Source organism: Cataglyphis hispanica, chromosome 13, assembly GCF_021464435.1.
Source record: "Cataglyphis hispanica isolate Lineage 1 chromosome 13, ULB_Chis1_1.0, whole genome shotgun sequence".
NCBI lineage: Eukaryota > Metazoa > Arthropoda > Insecta > Hymenoptera > Formicidae > Cataglyphis > Cataglyphis hispanica.
Window position 1 is genome coordinate 7127498 of NC_065966.1, and position 22016 is coordinate 7149513.

The window sequence follows — 22016 nt, forward strand, 5'->3', positions numbered from 1 at the left end:
TTTTTAAACGGTGTTTAATGTTTACACATTTGATTTATTTAATATTAAACAATATAAAACTGAAAAAATTGATACGAAGTGATAGACTTTAGAATTTTTGATCATGGACAAAGCATCGCGGGTTGATAGAATATAAATAATAAATTTACAATTGTTATTTACCACGATGATGTTTGAAATTTATTGTTAATTATACATAATTCTGTATGACCATAATAATTATACATAATTCTGTGTAAGTTATCATCATTATAATATAACATTGTGTATTTTACACGATTTATTTGTTCGAAATCTGTCATGTAAATAACCCTAACTCAATTATACTTTTGAATGATGCATGATTTTTATCAGATATTTTGGACACATTTTTATTTTTTCGATTTTAATAGTATATATTTAGGTAAATGTTTGAATTAACTTATAAATCGGACCTCATGGATTATTTTCATTTTTACATATTGTAGGAGGTACATTTCTAAGTAACATACACTTTGAATTTTGTAGCGCTCTCTTCCAGAGATATGAGATTTTAAAGTTTTACAGTTTTTTTTATTATAAAATAAGGAAAAATAAAGTTTGTTTACTTTGTATTTACGATCTGTGAAGTGTAAAATAATCCGAACATTTACCAAATTAATTATAATAATCCGAACATTTACCAAATTAATTAAATAATCCGAACATTTACCAAATTAATTATTCGCTTATTTTTCCACAATAGTGATACTTTTTATTATTGTACGATATAACACATACAAAATATGCTATGGATTGTATTTTTAAATAATTAAGAAATTCATAGTTATTTAGATATTATTTTTATATAAAAATTAAATTTTTATATTATATTATTATTTATATTTTTGACATTATTTTATAATTTAAAAATATTTAAATTTTATAGATCAGCGCTGTCTACAAAAATTTTCCCATGTCATGTCAGTGAATGTTATTTTTATATTTTACATATATATATATATATATATATATATATATATATATGTATACACATACATATACATATACATATACATATACAGGGTGTTCAGTGTAACGGTCCCTACGAATTATGAGATATTTTTGACAATTTAAAAAAAGTTTATATAATGAAAATTAATCTGTTTTATGCAAGCTATCATGTGCAATAAAAAATTTTGAGAACAAATTTTTTTTCATAAAATCAATGTCACTTTGAATTTTTTAAATGGCATCATGCAATTATTTTTCAAAATATTGTAGGGGCTTCAAGACGAATTCAACGCACTATAATAAGTGACATTTTTATTAATATTTAATATCTAATATTAATATTAGATTTTTTTCTTTCTTCAAAATTTCGAAAAAAAATAAAATACATAATTAAATATTAATAAATTGTAGATAATTGAATATGTTTTATAAATTTATTATCTCGAAATATTAATGTATAGATACATGTGACAGAAAAATAGAAATTAAAACGATACAGAAAATGCTTTACAGTTATATTTCGATGATATATTTAAAAATGTGTATTAATGATTTTAATAATTTTGTATCATTTATGAGCCCGTTTTATTCTAATTTTTTATAGTCTGTTTATCTATATTTATCAATAATATAACTTTATATCATTTAAGATCAAAAATCATAAAAACAAATTAAAACAAAAAATGCTCATGTATGCAAAATATTTGTTAAAGAATTTTGTATGTGTGTATAAATAATTTTTATAAATAAATCAATTTTTTTATAATAATATAGATTATAAAAATAATTAATTATTAATAATCAAATTATTAATGAATAATTTATACATTTTTAAATTAACGGCATCTTAGGTATACTTTCTACACATCACACTAGATATGATATAATGTAAAAATCTGTGATAAATGCCTTTGCATAAATGAGAGTGAATACAAAGCGGCATTAAATATGTAAAGAACATGTTTTAAACTAGAATTTTACTTGTTGCAAATTAATCTTGAGAATTACTTGCAGTGGTATTACAATAAATAAGTTGCACGGAAGTTGAATGAAAAAAGAGAAAGTAAGAGAATGCATACCATATGTCCGGCTCTGTTCACCCAGTACATCCAGAATGTATCATAAGTTTTCAAAAAGCCCTCGATGAACTCTTTAGAAATAAGCGGCTGCCTCACCGAATTTTTCCAGGTGTTAGCGTCTTTCCATTTTAACTTTTCAACCCAAAGAAGGGTGCCTAAAATAAAATTAAGTAATCATGGATTATATGATAATAGTAAGAAAATATGATACGTAATAATTTTTGAAATCACTAGCAATAAGATTGTTAACACAAGACATACAAAATAGTTCATTATTGACGATGCAATTGGTGAAAGATGGTAATTCTACACAAAAAAAGCTGAAAAAGAATAAAATAAAATTATCTCATATGAAGTTTGGTTTTTTATAAAATCGATTTTAAACAAATTAAGAGATTAATAATATCTTTTAAAACTTGTAAATAATTTTTGGTAAATATGCATATTAGGTTACATCACTGATAACTTTGATCCTGACATGTTGTCAAGGACATGACTCTGAGTAGCTTTTCTTTATAACTTAACCGGCTGTCTCTTATAGTTTCTGAGATAATTTATTATTATTTAATATATATAATATATATAATATATATAAAGTTATGATTTCATAATTTTAATGATTTTTCTATTACAAATAAAGGAAAAATAAAGGTTGTTTACATTGTCTTTGCATAGATCAGACATGGAAAATATATTTGTTTACATTTCCAGAGACGAAGCTCTTCAGGCTTTTTTACTTTCCACGCAAAGTGATGTTCAAGGCAAACCTATGTGTTTAATGGTAATGGAGTCCCCTCGTAGGAAGAAGGGGTGTGGCGGAACACACTGTTTCACGCATATACTTTTTAATGCGAAGTAAAATTCCGCATGCGTTTACAAGTTTTCACGAGGTTCGATCCAAACCAATGTATCTAATTTTAATAATAGTGAAGCCCATCCGTAAGGGGGGAGGGAGGGTGGCACACGCCGCCACGCATACATTTTCTATTGCGAAGTGAGATTCCACATAGGTTTATAACTTTCCACTTTATATTTATGCATTAAAAAGTATATGCGTGAAAACATCACACATGTTCCGCCCCCCCGCAAGGGGGGACTCCACTGTCAAAAAATTAAATACATAGGTTTACGTTGAACTTCGCTTTGCGTAAAGTGGCAAAATCCAAGGAGCTTCGTCCCCGAAAATGTAAACAAACACTTTTTCCACGTCTGCTCTATACAAATACAATGTAAATAAACTTTTCCTTATTTTATAACGGAAAATACATTAAAACTATAAAACTGTAAAATCGCATATCTCGAAAACTATAAGAGAGCGCGGATTAAGTTATAAGGAAAAGTTATTCAGGGTTATGTCCTTGACAACATATGTCAAGATCAAAGTCATCGGTGAGGTGTAATTTAATATGCATATTTACCTTAAATTAAAACAATAAAAATAAATTTAAATTTAAATATTAAATAAGTAATTTTATTTGATTTTTTTTATAATTTTAGGAATTTTATACTTCCATGCAAAAAATGATTTTGACAAGTTTTCTCCAATTTACAAAATTTACTAAGAAAGTAAATGTAAAATAATTTTATAATAATTATTTACAAAAGATATTATAATTAATTTTTTTTAAATAAAAATTTAAATTAAGATACTTTAATATACTTACTTTTATATACTTTTATATATAGACAGAATGTCTTGTAAAGATTGTGCCAACGTTTGTGAGCGGGTAAAGCACAGTAAACTAAACAGAAAACTTCCTTTACCATTTACCTATAACGCTAAAGGAGTTATTATTGAGTAAAGTCTTGTCAATCATTGCCGCATATCGGTGAGCCACCTGGTAGTTGGTAGTGTGCGCTCAGCTATTACAGCGCAGTCCATCGACGTGCACCCGCCTGGTAGTGTGTGTGACTCAACTGTTCAGCGCGGTTCACCGATGTCGCCGGCTAAAGATCGGCGATGATTAACCAGACTTTAATTATCTATTAACTTTATTTATCAATAATAATTCTTTTATTGCGTTATAGGACAAAATGGTAAAGAACTTTTTTATTCAGTTTACTGTGTTCTCCTCAATCATGAGCGTTGACACAATCTTTATACGACATCCTGTATAGTACAATATATATTTTAAAATATTTTATAAAATTTCTGTAAAATTTTCTTAACTAATTATTTATAGGAAACAATTTTTATATAATAATCAAATCAAATTTGTTTATTTAAATTTATATTAAGGAGACTCAATTTCAGTATAATTAATTATAAGATTTTTTCAAAATAATTATTGAACATTATTATTTTATTTACCTTTATTTATTTTTATTTACTTTTATTTATTGACATTCTTGAAAATCAGAATTTTTTTAATTAACTGTTTTTAAATTGAAATACTGATATAAAAAAAATAATAAAATAACTAATTCATAAAATTGTATTTATTTATAGTACTTTAATTTGAATTATTATTTAATTTTAGTTTAGTTAAATTATTATTTAATTTTAATTAAAGTTATGTATACCTGTAAAATATAATTATTTTATAGAGGAGGCCTACATTCCCGATTGCCTACAGAGCGATTGCCTACAACCATTATTATACACATATAAAAATTAAAAATACAAACGTACGTTTGTACACATGTCATTGTGCACATACACATTGTACACATGACATTATTGTGCATATACACATTGTACACATGACATTATTGTGCACATACACATTGGACACATGACATTATTGTGCACATACACATTGTACACATGACATTATTGTGCACATACACATTGTACATATGACATTATTGTGCACATAATAAAAGAAATTCATATTAACGTTTTGTACACATGACATTATTGCGCACATACACATTGTACACATTCGTAAGTGTTAGCCGACGACTAACACTTTTTTTAAATAATTATGTGTGAAAACAATTGTATTACAATGTAAAGCAAGGTCCACCCAGCCTACCGATGAGGTGGGTGCGGGAAGAGGACCGAAGGCCCCCCTTGCACCCCCGTGTGTGTGCAAGGGGGGCCATTTGTGCGCGCGCGTGCTTCCTGTCCATGCATGTACTTTGGTATATTTCAAACTTTAATTAATTAATTAAAAATTAATTATGAACTAACAAACAAAAATAAATGCACTACAATTATCTACAAACGAAATACAATTGATTTTACACATACGAGATCTCTCCATTTTATACATATATATATAACTTTTATTTTATCGAAATATTCATATTAATAAAAAAATATTATGTATATTTTTACGTTATAATTTTTGTTAGCAACCACTATACTCGCAATAAAGCATTTCATAAATATTTGTTATAATTTTTTTAAGATCAAATAGATTGGCCACTTTTAATGGGACACCATGTATATATATATATATATATATATATATATATATATATATATATATAATAAAAAATTGTGCCAACCCTCATGAGCAAATACAAGAAAGGACTTTTCTATTCAGTTTACTATGTTCTACTCGCTGACAAGTGTTGGTAGAAACTTGCGTAAAATTGATACCCGATTTTAATTAAATCAAATTTTGAAGTTTGTTTCTCATAGAATTTCGCCTGCAGATGAGTGTAGTAATAATTATTTTGTTTGTAAAATAAATATGATAAGGTGTTTTAAATGACAGTAATGAATTAATTTATAATTAATTTATAATTAATTTATATATATTTGCGATTGATTTATAATATTATGTAATAGTTATTTATTAATTTTGTGTTGCGCTGAAGAGGGTCTCAAAAAGACCCAAACGTTCACAAATTTTATTTACATATAATTTTCTATTGTCAATAAATCTAATTGCGCCCTACACACTGCACTCCTGATTGGACTACAAATAAAAATTCTTGTACTACAAATCACTACAAACAATTTCAGATGAAAATATGATGTGAGTTGCATTCTAATTACAAATTAATTCCTTACTGTCATTTAAAAATCGCTATCATTTATTTTTCAACTACAAACAAAATAATTATTACTACTACAATCACCTGCAGGCAAATTTCTATGAGAAGCAAACTTCAAAATTTGATTTTATTAAAGATATCAATTTTACTTAAGTCAATCTTTATTGGATTTATCTTATATATAAATATACCTTATATATAAATAACACTAACCGTGAGACTCTTTTTTTTTTTGAAAAGTCTGCGGGCAAAGAGAGGCAAGCTCGTGATATTTCCGTCCCATTATGTGGGCACAATATATATTACAAATTATACACAAAAACTCAAGTTTTTAAACTTCAACAAGTTATAACGCGTTATAATGTGATAATCTCTTCTAACGCGTATGTACAAAACACACAACGACAAACTGAGACTGAGCATTAATATGATCACGTGCGTCGTTGCACGTGTGTGCATACAGTCGACTTACTGCCCGATACATACATACTTACATACTGACTGCTATAGATATTGTAATGATGGAAATGAAAACTAATACACATCTTTATCTTATCTCTTATAAATGTTTATCTTTATAAATTAATATTTTATGTCCCAATATAAAAACATTGTTTTTATACTGTTAAATTAATTTCATAAAAACAAAAACATTATTTCTATTTTACGAAAAAATTATATAAAATTAATTATATATATATATATATATATATATATATATATATATATATATAGATATAGATAAAATACTGCTAAAAAAATTGATAAAAATTTTATTAAATATTTTAAAAATTTTATTAAATATTTCCAGAATTATTCTATTGCAAAATTTAAATTTCGAAATTTTGAGGGACACTTTGTATGTAACATATAATGTGTAATATACAAAGATAATACAATTATTATTAATTATATAGAATAATCCATATTAATATATATTAATATATATATATATATATTTTTTAAATATTTAATAAAAATTTTTATCAATTTTTTTTAGCAGTATTTTCTTAAATGTAATAGTTTTTTACTTTACAACTTACGATTTATATGATCGCCTGTTTCGCGTGTCTAATTGATAACGGAGCATTTAAAGTTTTACTTACTCTATAGTATACAATAATTAATTGATAAATTATCAAACTTTAATATCAATCTTGTTACTAATAAAATACTAATAAGATATAAATATATATAAAAATGAAAATATATATATACTTTTATTTTTATATAAAATTCCCAATTTTTATTATCAACATGTGTAAAAATAAAAATATAATAATTAATTAACCAATATCGATTGAATATCGAATTGATTTTGTTAGTTATTATCTGATAATAAATACAAATACTTGTATGTTTCCATCTTTATATATAAATTCACAAATATATATATATATATATATATATATATATATATATATATATATATATAGATACACACATGTTATCAGCATATTATAGGTAACAAAATAATTTCGGCATTCAATTGATTAATTAATTATTGCATTTTCTTTTTAAATATAAATAATATAAATAAAGTTATAAACTTTAGGAAGGTATATAGGGGCACCCTATATATAAAATATATAGGGTGTCCTAGATCACCCGTACACCCCTTTTTTTCAAAAACTAAGCATTTTAGAAAAAAACGTTTTGAACAAAAATACAAAAATATAATATAATTATATATTGAACAAAAATACAAAAATACAATATAATAAAATAAAAAAAGAAAATAATTTATATTGTATATCTCATTTATGCTGTAAAATAAAAATAAATAAATTTATTTATTTATTTATTTATTTACGTGTAGAAAAATAAGAATAAAATATGTAACGACCAATGTCGTTACATATTTATTAGGGCCTCGCGGACTGTCCACTCGTCCGCAAGAGTGGCCGGCGTTAGAGGGGAAGAGAGACTCACTTACGCACAATACAACTGAACACGTTGCAATTGCACACTGTGCTATATTAGACACATAAAATTGCACACCGTTCGACTGGAGACGTTATATTTGTACATCGTTCATTTGGACACATACTTTTTGCGCACCGTTCAATTAGACACTGTTGCTTTTGGACACAATGCCTAATTTTGTATAACTTGAAACATACATATGCATTATGCATGTAAAAGAGATCTGTTTAATATTTAAGGGAATTTATTATTAACTTTGTTTTGTAAATAAATTTTTGTTACAATAGACACAATTCGTTTACGCACAGATCATTTGCGCACAGTTCGTTTGCGCACAATTTGTTTGCGCACAGTTCTTTTACGCACAGATCACTTGCGCTCACAGTTCATTTGCACACAGTTTCTTTACGCACAGTGCATCTATATTTGAACACAGACCCGATCGAACACAGACCCAATCGGACACAGACCTTATCAGACACAGACCCTATCGGACACAGGCCGATGGTCAAATCTATGTGTCTAATTTTCTGATAGTGGAGCCTCTGCCTTCAGGCAGGAGCGAAACACTATGCCTCCACGCAAACACTTTAATGCGAAATGAGGTTTTGGTAAATATGTATATTCGGTTACTCCTCACCGATGATTTTGACCTTGATATATGTTGTCATGACCCTGAGTAACTTTTCTTTATTAAATTAATTGGCGGTTTCTTATAGTTTTTAAGATATTTAATGTTAAAGTTTTACAGTAGTTTTAATGTATTTTCGGTAATTATTTACTTTTAAAGGAGCATTTTGATGGTCAGAACGACCTTGATATTGACATATCAAGGTCATGATGTGGCGATCGTGGCGCAAAGAGATGTGTGTTTACTTTCTTCTATGCAAAGATCTCAAGTTCAAATCCAGCCCGAGCTTAAAAATATCGTAGGATTTCATGGTCGCCACCTCTCGGCAGGCAATGACAAAAACCTGCTGAGAGTATCTTGCCTGCAACGGATGATGGATGGATTAATTCACTATCTAACGCAGCCGGTCCCAAGCCCGAGTTAAAAAAGAAGGGTTCGGGGACAAGGCCAGCAACCTACCCCCGATAAAAAGCATTTGACGCTCACAGGACCGATAATGTGCCTCGCGAGGCGAAATGATCGGAAAAAACAAGCTCTAAGCCTAATTCAAGAGGAAGAAGAAGAAGAAGAAGGTCATGACTCTGAACAACATTCAAAAAGTTTTAGCCGTCGGTCATTATCCATTGAAAAATCATTAACAAAAAAGTTTAAACTATATCAAAGCTATAACTATATCCATGCATGGACAGGAAGCTGCGTGTGCGCACACACACGAGGAGGGGGGTGCAAGGGGGCCTTCGGCCTCCCTCGTCCCGCCGGTAGGCAGGATGGAGCTTGCTTTACAAATTACAAAGTACATGCTATATTGTGAAGCAAGGTCCACCCTGCCTACCAGCGGGTGGGTGCGGGAGGAGTGCCGAAGGCCCTTTTTGCTTCTCCCCCACGTGTGTGTGTGTGTGTGTGTGTGCGCGCGTGTGCTGTGCGTGTACTGTACGTGCGCGTGCTTTCTGTCTATGCATGTACTTTAATATATTTCAAACTTTTTTTATTAATAATTTTTTAATGATAAGTGACCGACGGCTAAAATATTTTTTATGTTACTCAGGGTCATGACCTTGACAACATATGTCAATGTCAAGGTCGTTCTGACCATCAAGGTGCTCCTCTAAAAGTAAATAATTACCGAAAATACATTAAAACTGTAAAACTTTAACATTAACTATCTCAAAAACTATAAGAGACCGCCGATCAATTCATAAGGAAAAGTTACTCAAGATCATGTCCTTGACAACATATGTCAAGGTCAAAGTCATCGGTGAAGTGTAACCTAATATGCATATTTACCTAATTTTTAATAAAAAAGTTGTTGAGATGTTATCAAAGTTTAGAGGAAAGAATTCAATAATTCAAGAATTTCTGTTTACTCTATTTGAATAAGTTTGGCTATTTAAGAAATATTTAGTTGTTTGATATTATTTTAGATTTTACTTGAACTGTTTCAATTTATGTTAACATATTTTTATCATTAATATTTAAGATTGCTATAACTTGCTTTAATATTAAGTTATTTTAAAAATTATTTTATTTGTGTTAACACTGTTAGCATTAATATTCATTATGTATTGCAATATACAAAAGAAATCATATTAACTTACCCGGTGTATCGACAATTAAGTCCAATTGTCCATTGTATACGAATACGTTCAAGTTAGTTTCATTAAGCAATTGTTCCACTGAAACAGAAATTATTTGTGCATTTTTTGCATATAAACCGCAATGTATTACATTATACAAGAAATAATATATTTTGACACCTCACGAAAGATTCAATTTTAAAGAAAACACATACGTCTGAAAGTATCGGAATGCATGTGTCATGATAGAGTTTTAAGTTTTATTTTAAGTTCACACCGTCAGTTATCCTCTTTTGAATTTATATAATTCATGAAAATTAATTTAACAACTTTTCAAAACTTACAAATTATTTAGTTTTTGCATTCGTTTCACAGAGAAACAATAACAATGATATTATTAAGATGGCATTATTAAATTACACTATTCTTTTTATCGTATTTTTGTTTTATAATGTATACATATAGCTGACATATTTGGTCGATACCTATATTAATAACAGGCTTCATAAAATCTTCTGTTAAGCAATCGAAAACTGTGTTTGATTGGATGCCATGTGTGACGTTAAGACCGAGTGCTTTTTTTACTGGGCCATTCATCAAACTATCAAGTGACTGAGACCAAAGTTGAATAAAATATCGATCTATAGTATCTGTAATTTGTTAAAAAAACGATATATATGTGATTATTATGTTAATTTTTATCTATTATGTTAAATAATTGTATACCTCCATCAAAGGACAATATGTTCTGCGGCGATAAATGATAATAATTCCATTTCTGTTTTGTCAAAATATTGTAGAAATCAACATTGTAAGTTTTTTTTAAGACGATAGTTTGCGTATAACCCCAATAATTAGTTGCCTCTCGCCATTGACCTGTTTCTATTTTATCTCTTGTCTCGTTTGCCGCAGCATCAATTTCTTTAAAACCTTCCATATCAACCATACCCTATGAAAATGTTCAAGAATTTTATAAAAATGCATAAATAATAGAGAATACAAAATTTTACATAAAACTAATAGTAACTGATAATGAGAAGATAAAAGGAAGATGGCAAAGAAAGTCAATAAATATTATCGACATGTGTATTTATTTCTCTTTTTCAATAGTGTTATTGATCGATTATTTTTACATGATTATATTATTCTATTATAAAATCCATGCATTGAGCACAGATGCTACAAAGACGAATAAAATGAATAATTAAATATGTAATACCGTGCTGAGTAGATATGGCGCCCATGTCATTGTAGAATCAATAGGAGAAATCCAAGCGTCCCCAAGTGCAACTCCCTTTAGATTACTTTCAATAGTGCCAGCCTTTTGAGCCTAAAGAACATAAGTTGCGTTATGTTAAACGTATGCAAATTTCTATTTAGTAAATTACATCACTTTATTGAATGTGTTATTATTTGATAATTATAATAACTACAGCTATTTACAAATATTATGACTTACAAAAAGAAAAAGAAAGAAAGAAAACGATCATAATTATTTTAAATATCTACTTTGTTTTTCATAATACAAAAATGTGTCTCAGAAAGAAAATTGTGTGTGTATTTGCTTTTTTAAAGATATCTTATATAGTTGATAAATATTTCTTTTTTAAGTTATACTATTTCTCTTTTTGAGACTTTAAAATAATCAAAATATTTCTTTAAAATCTTTGGAACAGTGTAATTCTTTCATTTATTTATTTATTACTTTTTTTTTGCTTAGCACGTTTGTATTTCTTACTCGATCCCAGACAAGCGCAAATTCTGCGCCCATTTTTCCACCATACGATTCCGTGGTGATATATGTTGGAACAGGCTTAAATTTCGGTAATTGCTTATAGAATCCTCGAATACATTCTAAAAGATCACTTGCGATTTGAGCATTTGTTGTTGCAAATGCGGATATGTTTTCAGCGTTACTAAAACCAGTACCAACAGGATTATCAATGAAGAGAACATTGTAATTTTTGACCTATAACATATATATAATATGTATATTTAAAAACTATTTATAAGCTTATTTTAATAGTTTTAAAAAGCTGTATTTTTATATTTTATTATTTTGCGTAATTTTTCATTTTAATTTTTCATGCAAATTATCATCTTCTTACTCTTTTCCATATAAAATACATTTATACTATCGGATCATTCTATACATTTTAATAAATAATGTCTCAGTTATTAGAAATTTATAAATTATATATATATATGACTAAATATAAATTATGCTTAATTTTGACAGAATATATTTTTTACTTTTGTATATATATATATATATATATATATATATATATATATATATATTTCACACAATAATTAATTACCCAAGTGTAATTCCTTAGATTTAAATCTGTATCAAGAGGTCCTATTTCTTCGAAATTTCCATACGCCGTCGAAGATCCGCCTGGTCCACCTTGTAACCAAATGATTAGAGGTTTGTCATAATAAGATTTAACGTCTGCCGTCGTATAATAAAGCCACCAGAACATATTTGCATAGGGACGTACTTGAACAAAACCCCATTCTTGTTCTCCAGGACCGAATCCTTTCTTTCCTTTGTTGATTGAAAAAAATTTATAATTATTAATTATTATGACATAACAAAATTGAATGTAATTGATAAAAATGGAATATAATTGATATTAGAAACTGTAAAATTGAAAATAAAAATAATTTTGTTGTAATTTACTGGTGTGTATATTATTTAACATCATGTTTTTATTGATGTTTACAAGAAATATCTTAAATTTTTGTTCTTCTTTAATTTCTATTAAAATTGATTTGCATTTTTATTTAATATAATTGCATACTTTTAAAATTCCTGCCTCTACATTTGTATTACATTTTCCTTACTTACTATTGTAATTGTTATATAATATTTATGTTATATATGTTTTTATATACGTATTTATTAATGACGCATGCGCAGATTTTTTTTTATTATAAAAGAATTCTAAAAGATTTAAATTATATGTGAAAAGACACACACTAGTCAATATTTGGTTCATCTTTTGTCAATAGTTTGATATAAAGATTATCTATCTATGGCTAATCACAAAATATTCTTGAGAGTATTTTTTTATAATTAAAATAAATTGTGCGTGATATTTGAATATATTAAATTAGAAATTACTATTTTGCATCGAGCTTCGAAATATTTCAGTTACGAGCAATGATTGAAAAGTCGACGGCGTAAAAACGAATAATTAAAATGGCATTTGTTTGTCAAGCGAAAAATTGCAAAGGAAGAAATTGCAAAGTAAACTCCTGCAAGCTTCGCATCATTGTAATAAAAATTAGAAATGATTGAGTTATTTTATTACGTCAAATTTGCAAAATTATGACAAATAAATATTTAAATACGTATGCATAATTATGTGGAAAGAAACAGCTTAACTACACAATTGCCAATATATTTTAAAAATAAAAAAAGATAAAAAGGAAAAAGGACAACGTTATACGTAATAATTAAAATATCTTTTTAGAAAATTATAATAAAAACAGAAATATATATATATATATACATGAAACTTAGTTTTTGAATTATAAAAGGAAATAGTGAGCGAATTATGAGACGAGTACAAAAGATAGGCAGGGACGGCGTAACTCACCGTCCGATGTAGGCGCTTACGCGAGGAAGGCATACAGCTGATCGAGTGCCATAGCACATGTACTCGTCCCGTAATCCACTCACTATTTTCTTTTATAATTTAAAAACTAAGCTTTAGACGAAAGAAAAAATTGAGTAAAGAAAAAATTGAGTAAAGAAAAAATGGTCTTAGAAATCATTCAGGAATGCGATTTGTTAAGGACGAACGGTTGTTCTAAATCACTTCGCTACAGCATTCGATCAGCTCTTTGCTGACACACATTCGCGATCGGCAATCGGCAGCGCTAGTATTGACATAACCTGCTTGTTGTCGTCGCGCGATCTCGCGTTAAGTAACGTACATTGTATATTTAACGCATTTCTTTAAGTGATTAAATGAATAATCGGTAGTGATCCATTGTGAATAATCGGTAATCGATTGTGATCATTATAATCGTTAATAATTGTCTAATTTATTGATTAAGTGAATGAGTGTAAAAGTGTAAAAATGTCATCATCAAATGGTGTAAAGAAAAAATAAATAATTATAAAAAAATATATTGTAAATAATTGCATACTTTTTTTTAAAACAATTATTTTTTGTACACCATTTGATTCATCTTATTATTCTGTACATAAAAGTATTACGATACAATTATCGAATACTAAATAATTTTCGAGATATTTTATATTTTATACTAAAATATGTCAGATTAAGATACAAAATAACTCAACAAATTCTTAACGAAAAAATACTTTATTATAGTGTTTTGGGATGCTCTCGACATAAGCTATAAAAATATGTAATAAAAAATAGGGGATTCCATTTAAGAAATTAAAGGTGTCCTTGACTTGACCTTAACGATGCCATCCAATGTCAAACGAATGACACCATCTTATGTTCCCCTAAAAACTAAACAATTTTTGTTAAAAACGTTTTTCTCTAAAATGCTTAGTTTTTGAAAGAAAAGGGGTGTACGGATGATTTAGGATATCCTGTACATATATATATATATATATATATATATATATATATATATATATATATATATGTATGAGACGCCCCGTATATATATATATATATATATACAGGGCGTCCTGCAAAGATTGTGCCAACGCTCATGAGCGGGTAGAGAACAGTAAGGGGGTAAACTGAACAGAAAAGTCCTTTACCAATTTTCGTAATAATTATTGAAATATTAATTTAAAAATATTGGCGAATGAGCACGCGTTTCGCGCGGCTATCGCACGGCTAGACTATGGGACGTACGCTCTAGGCATACCAGTGGCGAGCTTCATAGTATCGCACGGCAACGAAAAGTATTTGGTCTTATGCGTACTCCTCTCGTCGCGAAGTCAAACTTTTCGTTGCTGTGCGACACTATGAAACTCGCCGCTATAACATAAAAATGATTATAACTTGAAAACGACTTATTGCCGGACCTATGTTTATATAACATTTTCTTTTTTTTTGTCCCGAATCAGTTCCCCAAATGTGGCAGGCGATTTTTCGAACACTGTATATGTATATATACAAGGTATCCCAGATCAATTGGAACAATATTCGTGTGAAGATAGAGCGGACCAAACTGAGTCGAAAAGTCCTCTATCATTTTGCAATAGTTAACAAATTATTAATTATTAAAAATCGCCGTATTATAGCTCGGCCTACCGCCAAATCCAAGCGCAGCGAGATACTGCCCAGAAACTGAAGTTGCTAGACGCAAAAAATTGTTTATTATAAGCGACAATAGCTAGTAATCTAGTAACATTTTAATCCCATAATAACCGTATCATGGTTTCTAATCCCATATTGATTCCATAATAACCGTATCATCTCTCGTGTGCAGGTAGAGCAAGTGAAACCGAGAAGAAAAGTCCTTTACTATTTTTTTCTATATAAGGGAGTTATTATTGAGTAAAGTTTGGCCAATCTTCGTCGATCTTTAGCCAAGCGCACGTCGATAAGCCGCGCGTCTGGTAGTGTGCGAGAGCGTTCAGTTGTTACGTTGGCGCACCATAACCAGGTGCGTGGCTCACTGACGTACATCCGGCTAAAAGATGGCACTGATTGATCAGACTTTTGTTCAATAATAATTCCTTTATTAAGCGTTATAGAAAAAAATAGTAAAGGACTTTTCTTTTCAGTTTCACTTTATGTCTCTATACACGAGAAGTGATACGGTTATTATGGAATACTCTGTATATACACATACACATACATACATACATATATATATATATATATATATATATATATATATATATATTGTGCGTATGTGCATGTACGTGTGTGTTATTATACGTGCGTGTGCACGTTATATATATATATATATATATATATATATATATATATATATATGTATATGTATATATGTATATATATATATGTATATATATATATAATAACGTGCATATATATATGTATATGTATGTTTGCATATAACATATATATATGTATATATATATATATATATATATATATATATATATATATATATCCGCTCTATCTGCATATTACAGATGAAGCGATTATTATCAGACACCCTACATATAATGTGTGTTTTAAGATTAATTTTAAAGAACATCCGCCTAGTTTCTCGGAACACCTATAATCCCCATGCTCCTTATTATACTATATTATAAAATTTGTTTATTCTATTGTTTGAGGTAATCTCAGAAACTATTGAATCGATTTGAAAAAAATCTTTTACTAGTGGATAACTTAGATCTTTCTGGCTAACATAGGCTATATATCATGCTATATAACATGCGTTGCAACCGAGCAGTAAAGAAGAATGTGCCAAGCGCGTGAAGCTTGCGAGGAAAATACGCTATTTAGTTTTAAACATATGCGTAACATTTTTTTTCACACTTAATTTTTCTTATTTGTCATATCTACAGCCAAAATCAGTTGCTCAGTATGATATTGTAATGAAATCTATCACGCCGATACACAATTTGTATTTTACCTTATCAATACTTGCAGAAACAAAGTACAATATAATGAAAATGCAGATAAGCCGCTCCATCGTTTTCTTGTGTTTTTACTGCGAAGTTTTTCGAAAACTAACCGTTCAGATTATGTTACTACAAAATATATATAGGACGATATTCATAGTTCGTTCTTATTCTATAGATCGTCTTAACTCGGTCTTAAGATGCTTTGGCCATTACAATGGTTGAATGTGATTAGGCCTTAAGATGATCCAAGATTACACTTAAAATGATCTTAAATATAAGATTGAATATGATCCATAAATATATCCATCGTTTTCTCACATTTCTGTGGCGAAATCTTTCAAAAACTTAATCGTTGAAATTACATTGCTATCAAAATGTATAAATATATAAATATTTATTTTATTTTGTCTGCATATAATCAGCGTTTTGTTATTTTATACATACATGTGACATTTCACATATTTCACTGTAATCTCAATTATTTAACATAATCTAACAATCAAAATCAGTCGTTCACAATATTATATGATAGCAAAATCTCTATATCTCTATAACAATTTGATTTTTATCTTACCAATATTTCCAGAAACAAAACACAATATAATGAAAATAAGTAAACTCTTCATCGTCCTCTTGCGTTTCTGCGGCAAAATCTTTCGAAAACTAATCATTGGAATTATTAATACATGATTTTATGCTATTTTATCTTCATTTTTTATCTGCATTGCAAATAAATACAGATTAGATATATACGCATCACATAGCTATCCATCATGTAATCTATATCAGTTAAATGCGGTTGACACACTTTGTGGTCAATGTTTTACTTTGTTCAATTTTTTCTTTTTAATTAATTGTTGGCTAAAGTTATCCGACAGACAATCTGCATTTTTCTTGCTAACGCATCTTTATATATATTTAATTTTCAATAGAGATAAATAATTTTTTTTATTTATGATATCGAACACTATGTAAATTTTGTATAAAATTACTTTTCATTAAACATTTCCCAGTATGCTTACTTGATCATTTTTATCAACTCTCGATAAAAATATCGAACCTTATCTTTTAGATTATAAATGATGAAAAATAATGAATTTTGAAAATTTTACTTTAGAGAGAAGAATAATAAAATACTCTTCAATTAAATTCGTGATAAACTATATTAATTTGAGAGTTAATTAGACAGACATATACAAAATGAAAAGTTAGAAAAATACATAAATGATATTTCTGTTTAAAAAAAAAACCAAACGGATTGTAGACATTGTATAAATAAGTTTTTACTTAAGATACTCGAGAGAGAGAGAGAGAGAGAGAGAGAATCTGTTTTTATCGTGGTGAATTAATATTAAGATTAATACGTAATTTACCGACTTAAGAGGATCCTAAAACAACGGGCGAACTCCGATGGGTTAGCGTCCTCATATAAACTATAATACCGATAATACGAAAATCGATAATACCGACGTTTTTAGTTGCGCCATTACCGACATTATTTGAGACATACATAAAGCAATTTTTTGCATTCAGTATATTGAAATATTGAAATAAGACAACATCGTGTATTTTTACTCTTCCATCGTCTCGCATATATATCCAAGCATCTCAGCGTGTCGATGATAGTAGAATATAGATGTGTCTGCCTTTATTGCATAGTTCGAACATATACAATTTTTAAATTCCTCACATTATGACATATATATTTTTCTATATATCTTTCAACAAAAATAACGTGATCATTTGTATATTTGTGCACATATGTATATATATATTTTTATATGTGCATATATGTAAATATTTTTATATACAATGTATATATGCATGTTATATAAGAAAAATATATACACATATATATATACATATGGTAAAATATTTAAAAAAACCTTAACAAATAAAAATTGCCTCTGGCATAAAAATTTTCTTTGTAATAACCAGATTACACATACAAACTGCTTTTCGAATAAAATATTTTTAAAACAACCAGCACACGAATAAAAATCGCTTCTAGCATAAAATATTTTTTTAATAACCAGAATATACATGCAAACTGTTTCTAGGATACAATATTTTTTTAAAACGATCAGCACAAGAATAAAAATCGCCTCTGACATAAAATATTTTTTTTAATAACCAGAACACATGCAAACTGTTTCTGAAATAAAATATTTTTTTAACTAATCAGAACACGAATAAAAATCGCCTCTGGCATAAAACATTTTTTTTTTAATAACCAGAACGTACATGCAAATTGCTTCTGGAATAAAATATTTTTTAAAACAATCAGCACAAGAATAAAAATCGCCTCTGATATAAAACATTTTTTTTAATAACCAAAACACACTTGCAAACTGTTTTTGAAATAAAATATTTTCTTAAATAATCAGAACACGAATAAAAATCGCCTCTGGTGTAAAATATTTTTTTTAATAACCAAAACACACTTGCAAACTGTTTTTGAAATAAAATATTTTTTTAAATAACCAGCACACGAATAAAAATTGCCTCTGGCATAAAATATTTTGTTTTAATAACCAGAACGTACATGCAAACTATTTCTGGAATAAAATATTTTTTAAAACAATCAACACACGAATAAAAATTGCCTCTGGCATAAAATATTTTTTTTAATAACCAGAACACACATGCAAACTGTTTCTGAAATAAAATATTTTTTAAAACAATCAGCACAAGAATAAAAATCGCCTCTGGTGTAAAACATTTTTTTTTTAATAACCAGAACGTACATGCAAATTGCTTCTGGAATAAAATATTTTTTAAAACAATCAGAACACGAATAAAAATCGCCTCTGGCATAAAACATTTTTTTTTAATAACCAGAACGTACATGCAAATTGTTTCTGGAACAAAATATTTTTTGAAACAACCAGTACACGAATAAAAATCGCTTCTGGCATAAAATATTTTTTTTAATAACTAGAGCGCATATACGAACCGCTTCTGGAATAAAATATTTTAAAAAGCAATTAGCACACAAATTAGATTGCCTTTGATTTTTACAAATACGCATGTATATAAATTTACCATTTTGCGATTTTCTCAATATTTAAGAAAATATTAATTATAAAAGATCAGCCAACGAAGTGCCGCGAGAAGCTTTCCACTATCACTTGATACTAGGCCCGCGGCGAAACAGTGGAAGGAGCGCTTTGCGAGAGCGCTTCGTTATAACAATCGAAAGAATTAAGCGGGGAGCACACACTTTTGCATAAGCGCATAACCATAAACATAAAGAAATTGATTGGTCCACAAATGTATGCATAAGAAAATGAACCAATCAATTTCCTTATGTTTATTGTTATGCGCTTATGCAAAAGTGTGTGTTCTCGGCTTTATACACACATAATGCGCGCTCGCAAAGCGCACTACACGCATTACACACATAATGAAAAGATCACATACATAAAACGGAGCGCGCATTATGTGTGTATTTCTTTCGGTTGCCATAGCGAAGCATGCTCGCAAACTGCTCCTCCCATTGTTTCGCCACGGACCGAGTATCAATTGACAGTGAGAGGCATCTTCGCAAGCGGCACGCTCGCGCGTCCACATCACATTCGCGAAAGTTAAGCGCGAAGTAAGACGGACAACGGACAGATACACCTGCGAGTGTCGCAACGCGATTAAGTCTAGAACGATTCACACTATGCATGTACACTAGTCACACGACAGATTACGCGTGTCACACGACTGTAATCGTAATTCGCGCGCGGCGGATCAACAGCGATAAATCGTCTGTCTCAGAATAACTCCGATAGTCACACAACGGCACTGAAATATATGAATATTTCTCCACGAAACCGAATTTTATCGTTGTTATCACTAGGATAGCGTGCACACGGCGATTGTTCTTAGCGGACTGCCCGGAGCTCGGCCGTCGGCTCACTTTTATAAAGTCGCCGAAGGGTCCTTCTCCAGAAGGATCACGAAATTTGCTCATTTCCGCCGACCGTTTTTATGCGACTTGTTTGTCACAATTTTATCTCTGGATCCTTCGCGAAGAGCAGCGACGTTTATTTTGTATCGGACTTTTCGCTCGGTCGCGAAAAAGCCCCCGATTGGGCGTCGGTGACGGCTTGCGACGATGCGATAAGCGCGCAATGACGACGCGCTGCCCGTCTCGATCCGAGCGCGCGTGGCGACAACATGTCGCGCGGCAATTGCAAGCCGATTGTGATGGAATGACAATCTCGAACAATAGGAATATATATATATATATATATATATATATATATATGTACATATTGCGACGACTTTTTCTTCCGCGAACCGTCGAACGCTGTGCGCGCCTGCCGTCGCGATCTCTCCGTCGTGCGGATGTTCCATTGCGCCGACGAACGGGAGTATGATTTGCCGGACGAGAGATGCGGAAAAAGGGATCGTCAACAAAAAAAAGAATCGTGATATAATTACATGCCGGGAGGGAACGGGGTGGAAAGTATTCCGCGCGTGCTGTGACGAAACCTTAAAACTTGCGAGAATTTTAATTGGGCGCCAGATATGGTCTTGCACATATCAATTCGTTAAATACGCGAGATAGGCGCAAAAAATACGCGAAGAAAGAAATAGATTTCGTCGCGGGCGGACTAGCTTACCTAACGGCAGAGGGGCAAGGCGTATGTTAAACGAACGCGATATTGAGGCAAGAGGAGACAAAGACAAAGCGACAAATATACGTACAAAGAAAGTAAGGTCGTCAAGCGTAACAAGGAAATAACAGCTTTATTAATTTGGAAGAGTTGTGTCCCGATGGATAGACAAAGATAAGCGGTGAATTATTCGGCGTCGATAAATTCGCGGAAGCAAGACGGATGTTAGAGACGGCTTAGCGCCGTGAAAAATAAGACGCCGTTAAATCAAGATCAGTCTGGTCTATGTCCGAGCGCAATTACACCCGATCGATTATCGAACCCCTTGTGGATTGATAATATATTGGATTGATATATTGCTCGCTATTTTAACATGCCGTACGTTCACCACATGCATCCAGTGCACCCCGAAACATGCACCGCACAAATATAGCTCGCAACGCTTTGTACAATTTTACGTATCAACCGCGAAATCACTCTATCGCTCATCCATTTCACACATATTATTCGACAGAAAAAAATAAACAGAAATATATCCGCACGAAGCACTCACACTCGACGGCTAACAAAAGAAATAGATAATCGCGAGACACACTCACACTCGGCGACAGACTACGCACGCATACCGGACTTAGACGCTAGACGGGCGAGAAATTTCGCGACTATTATACTACGTCGTATTACCGAACCGCAATCTTCAGAGAGACGATATATGCAGTAAAA

At 29.9% G+C, this 22016-nt stretch overlaps 1 protein-coding gene across 4 annotated transcripts in view; it reads right to left on the reverse strand.

The window, feature by feature from the left end:
- Positions 1-19817, reverse strand: part of LOC126854239 (retinoid-inducible serine carboxypeptidase-like) — a 37402-nt gene extending 17585 nt beyond the window's left edge. Inside the window, exons 1-9 of one of the 4 annotated variants that reach the window (XM_050600773.1) lie at positions 19729-19817; positions 12638-12684; positions 12455-12543; positions 11872-12102; positions 11353-11463; positions 10860-11082; positions 10619-10783; positions 10155-10232; positions 2052-2206 (exon numbers count right to left, since the gene is read on the reverse strand). In XM_050600773.1, coding sequence (XP_050456730.1) covers positions 2052-2206; positions 10155-10232; positions 10619-10783; positions 10860-11082; positions 11353-11463; positions 11872-12102; positions 12455-12543; positions 12638-12653 — 1068 coding nt within the window. In that variant the 5' untranslated portion in view covers positions 12654-12684; positions 19729-19817. Of the gene's footprint in view, positions 1-2051; positions 2207-10154; positions 10233-10618; positions 10784-10859; positions 11083-11352; positions 11464-11871; positions 12103-12454; positions 12685-17257; positions 17356-19728 lie in introns of those variants that run through there. The other 3 variants (XM_050600772.1, XM_050600771.1, XM_050600770.1) reach the window with 3 other exon arrangements.
- Between the last annotated feature and the right edge of the window lie 2199 nt (positions 19818-22016).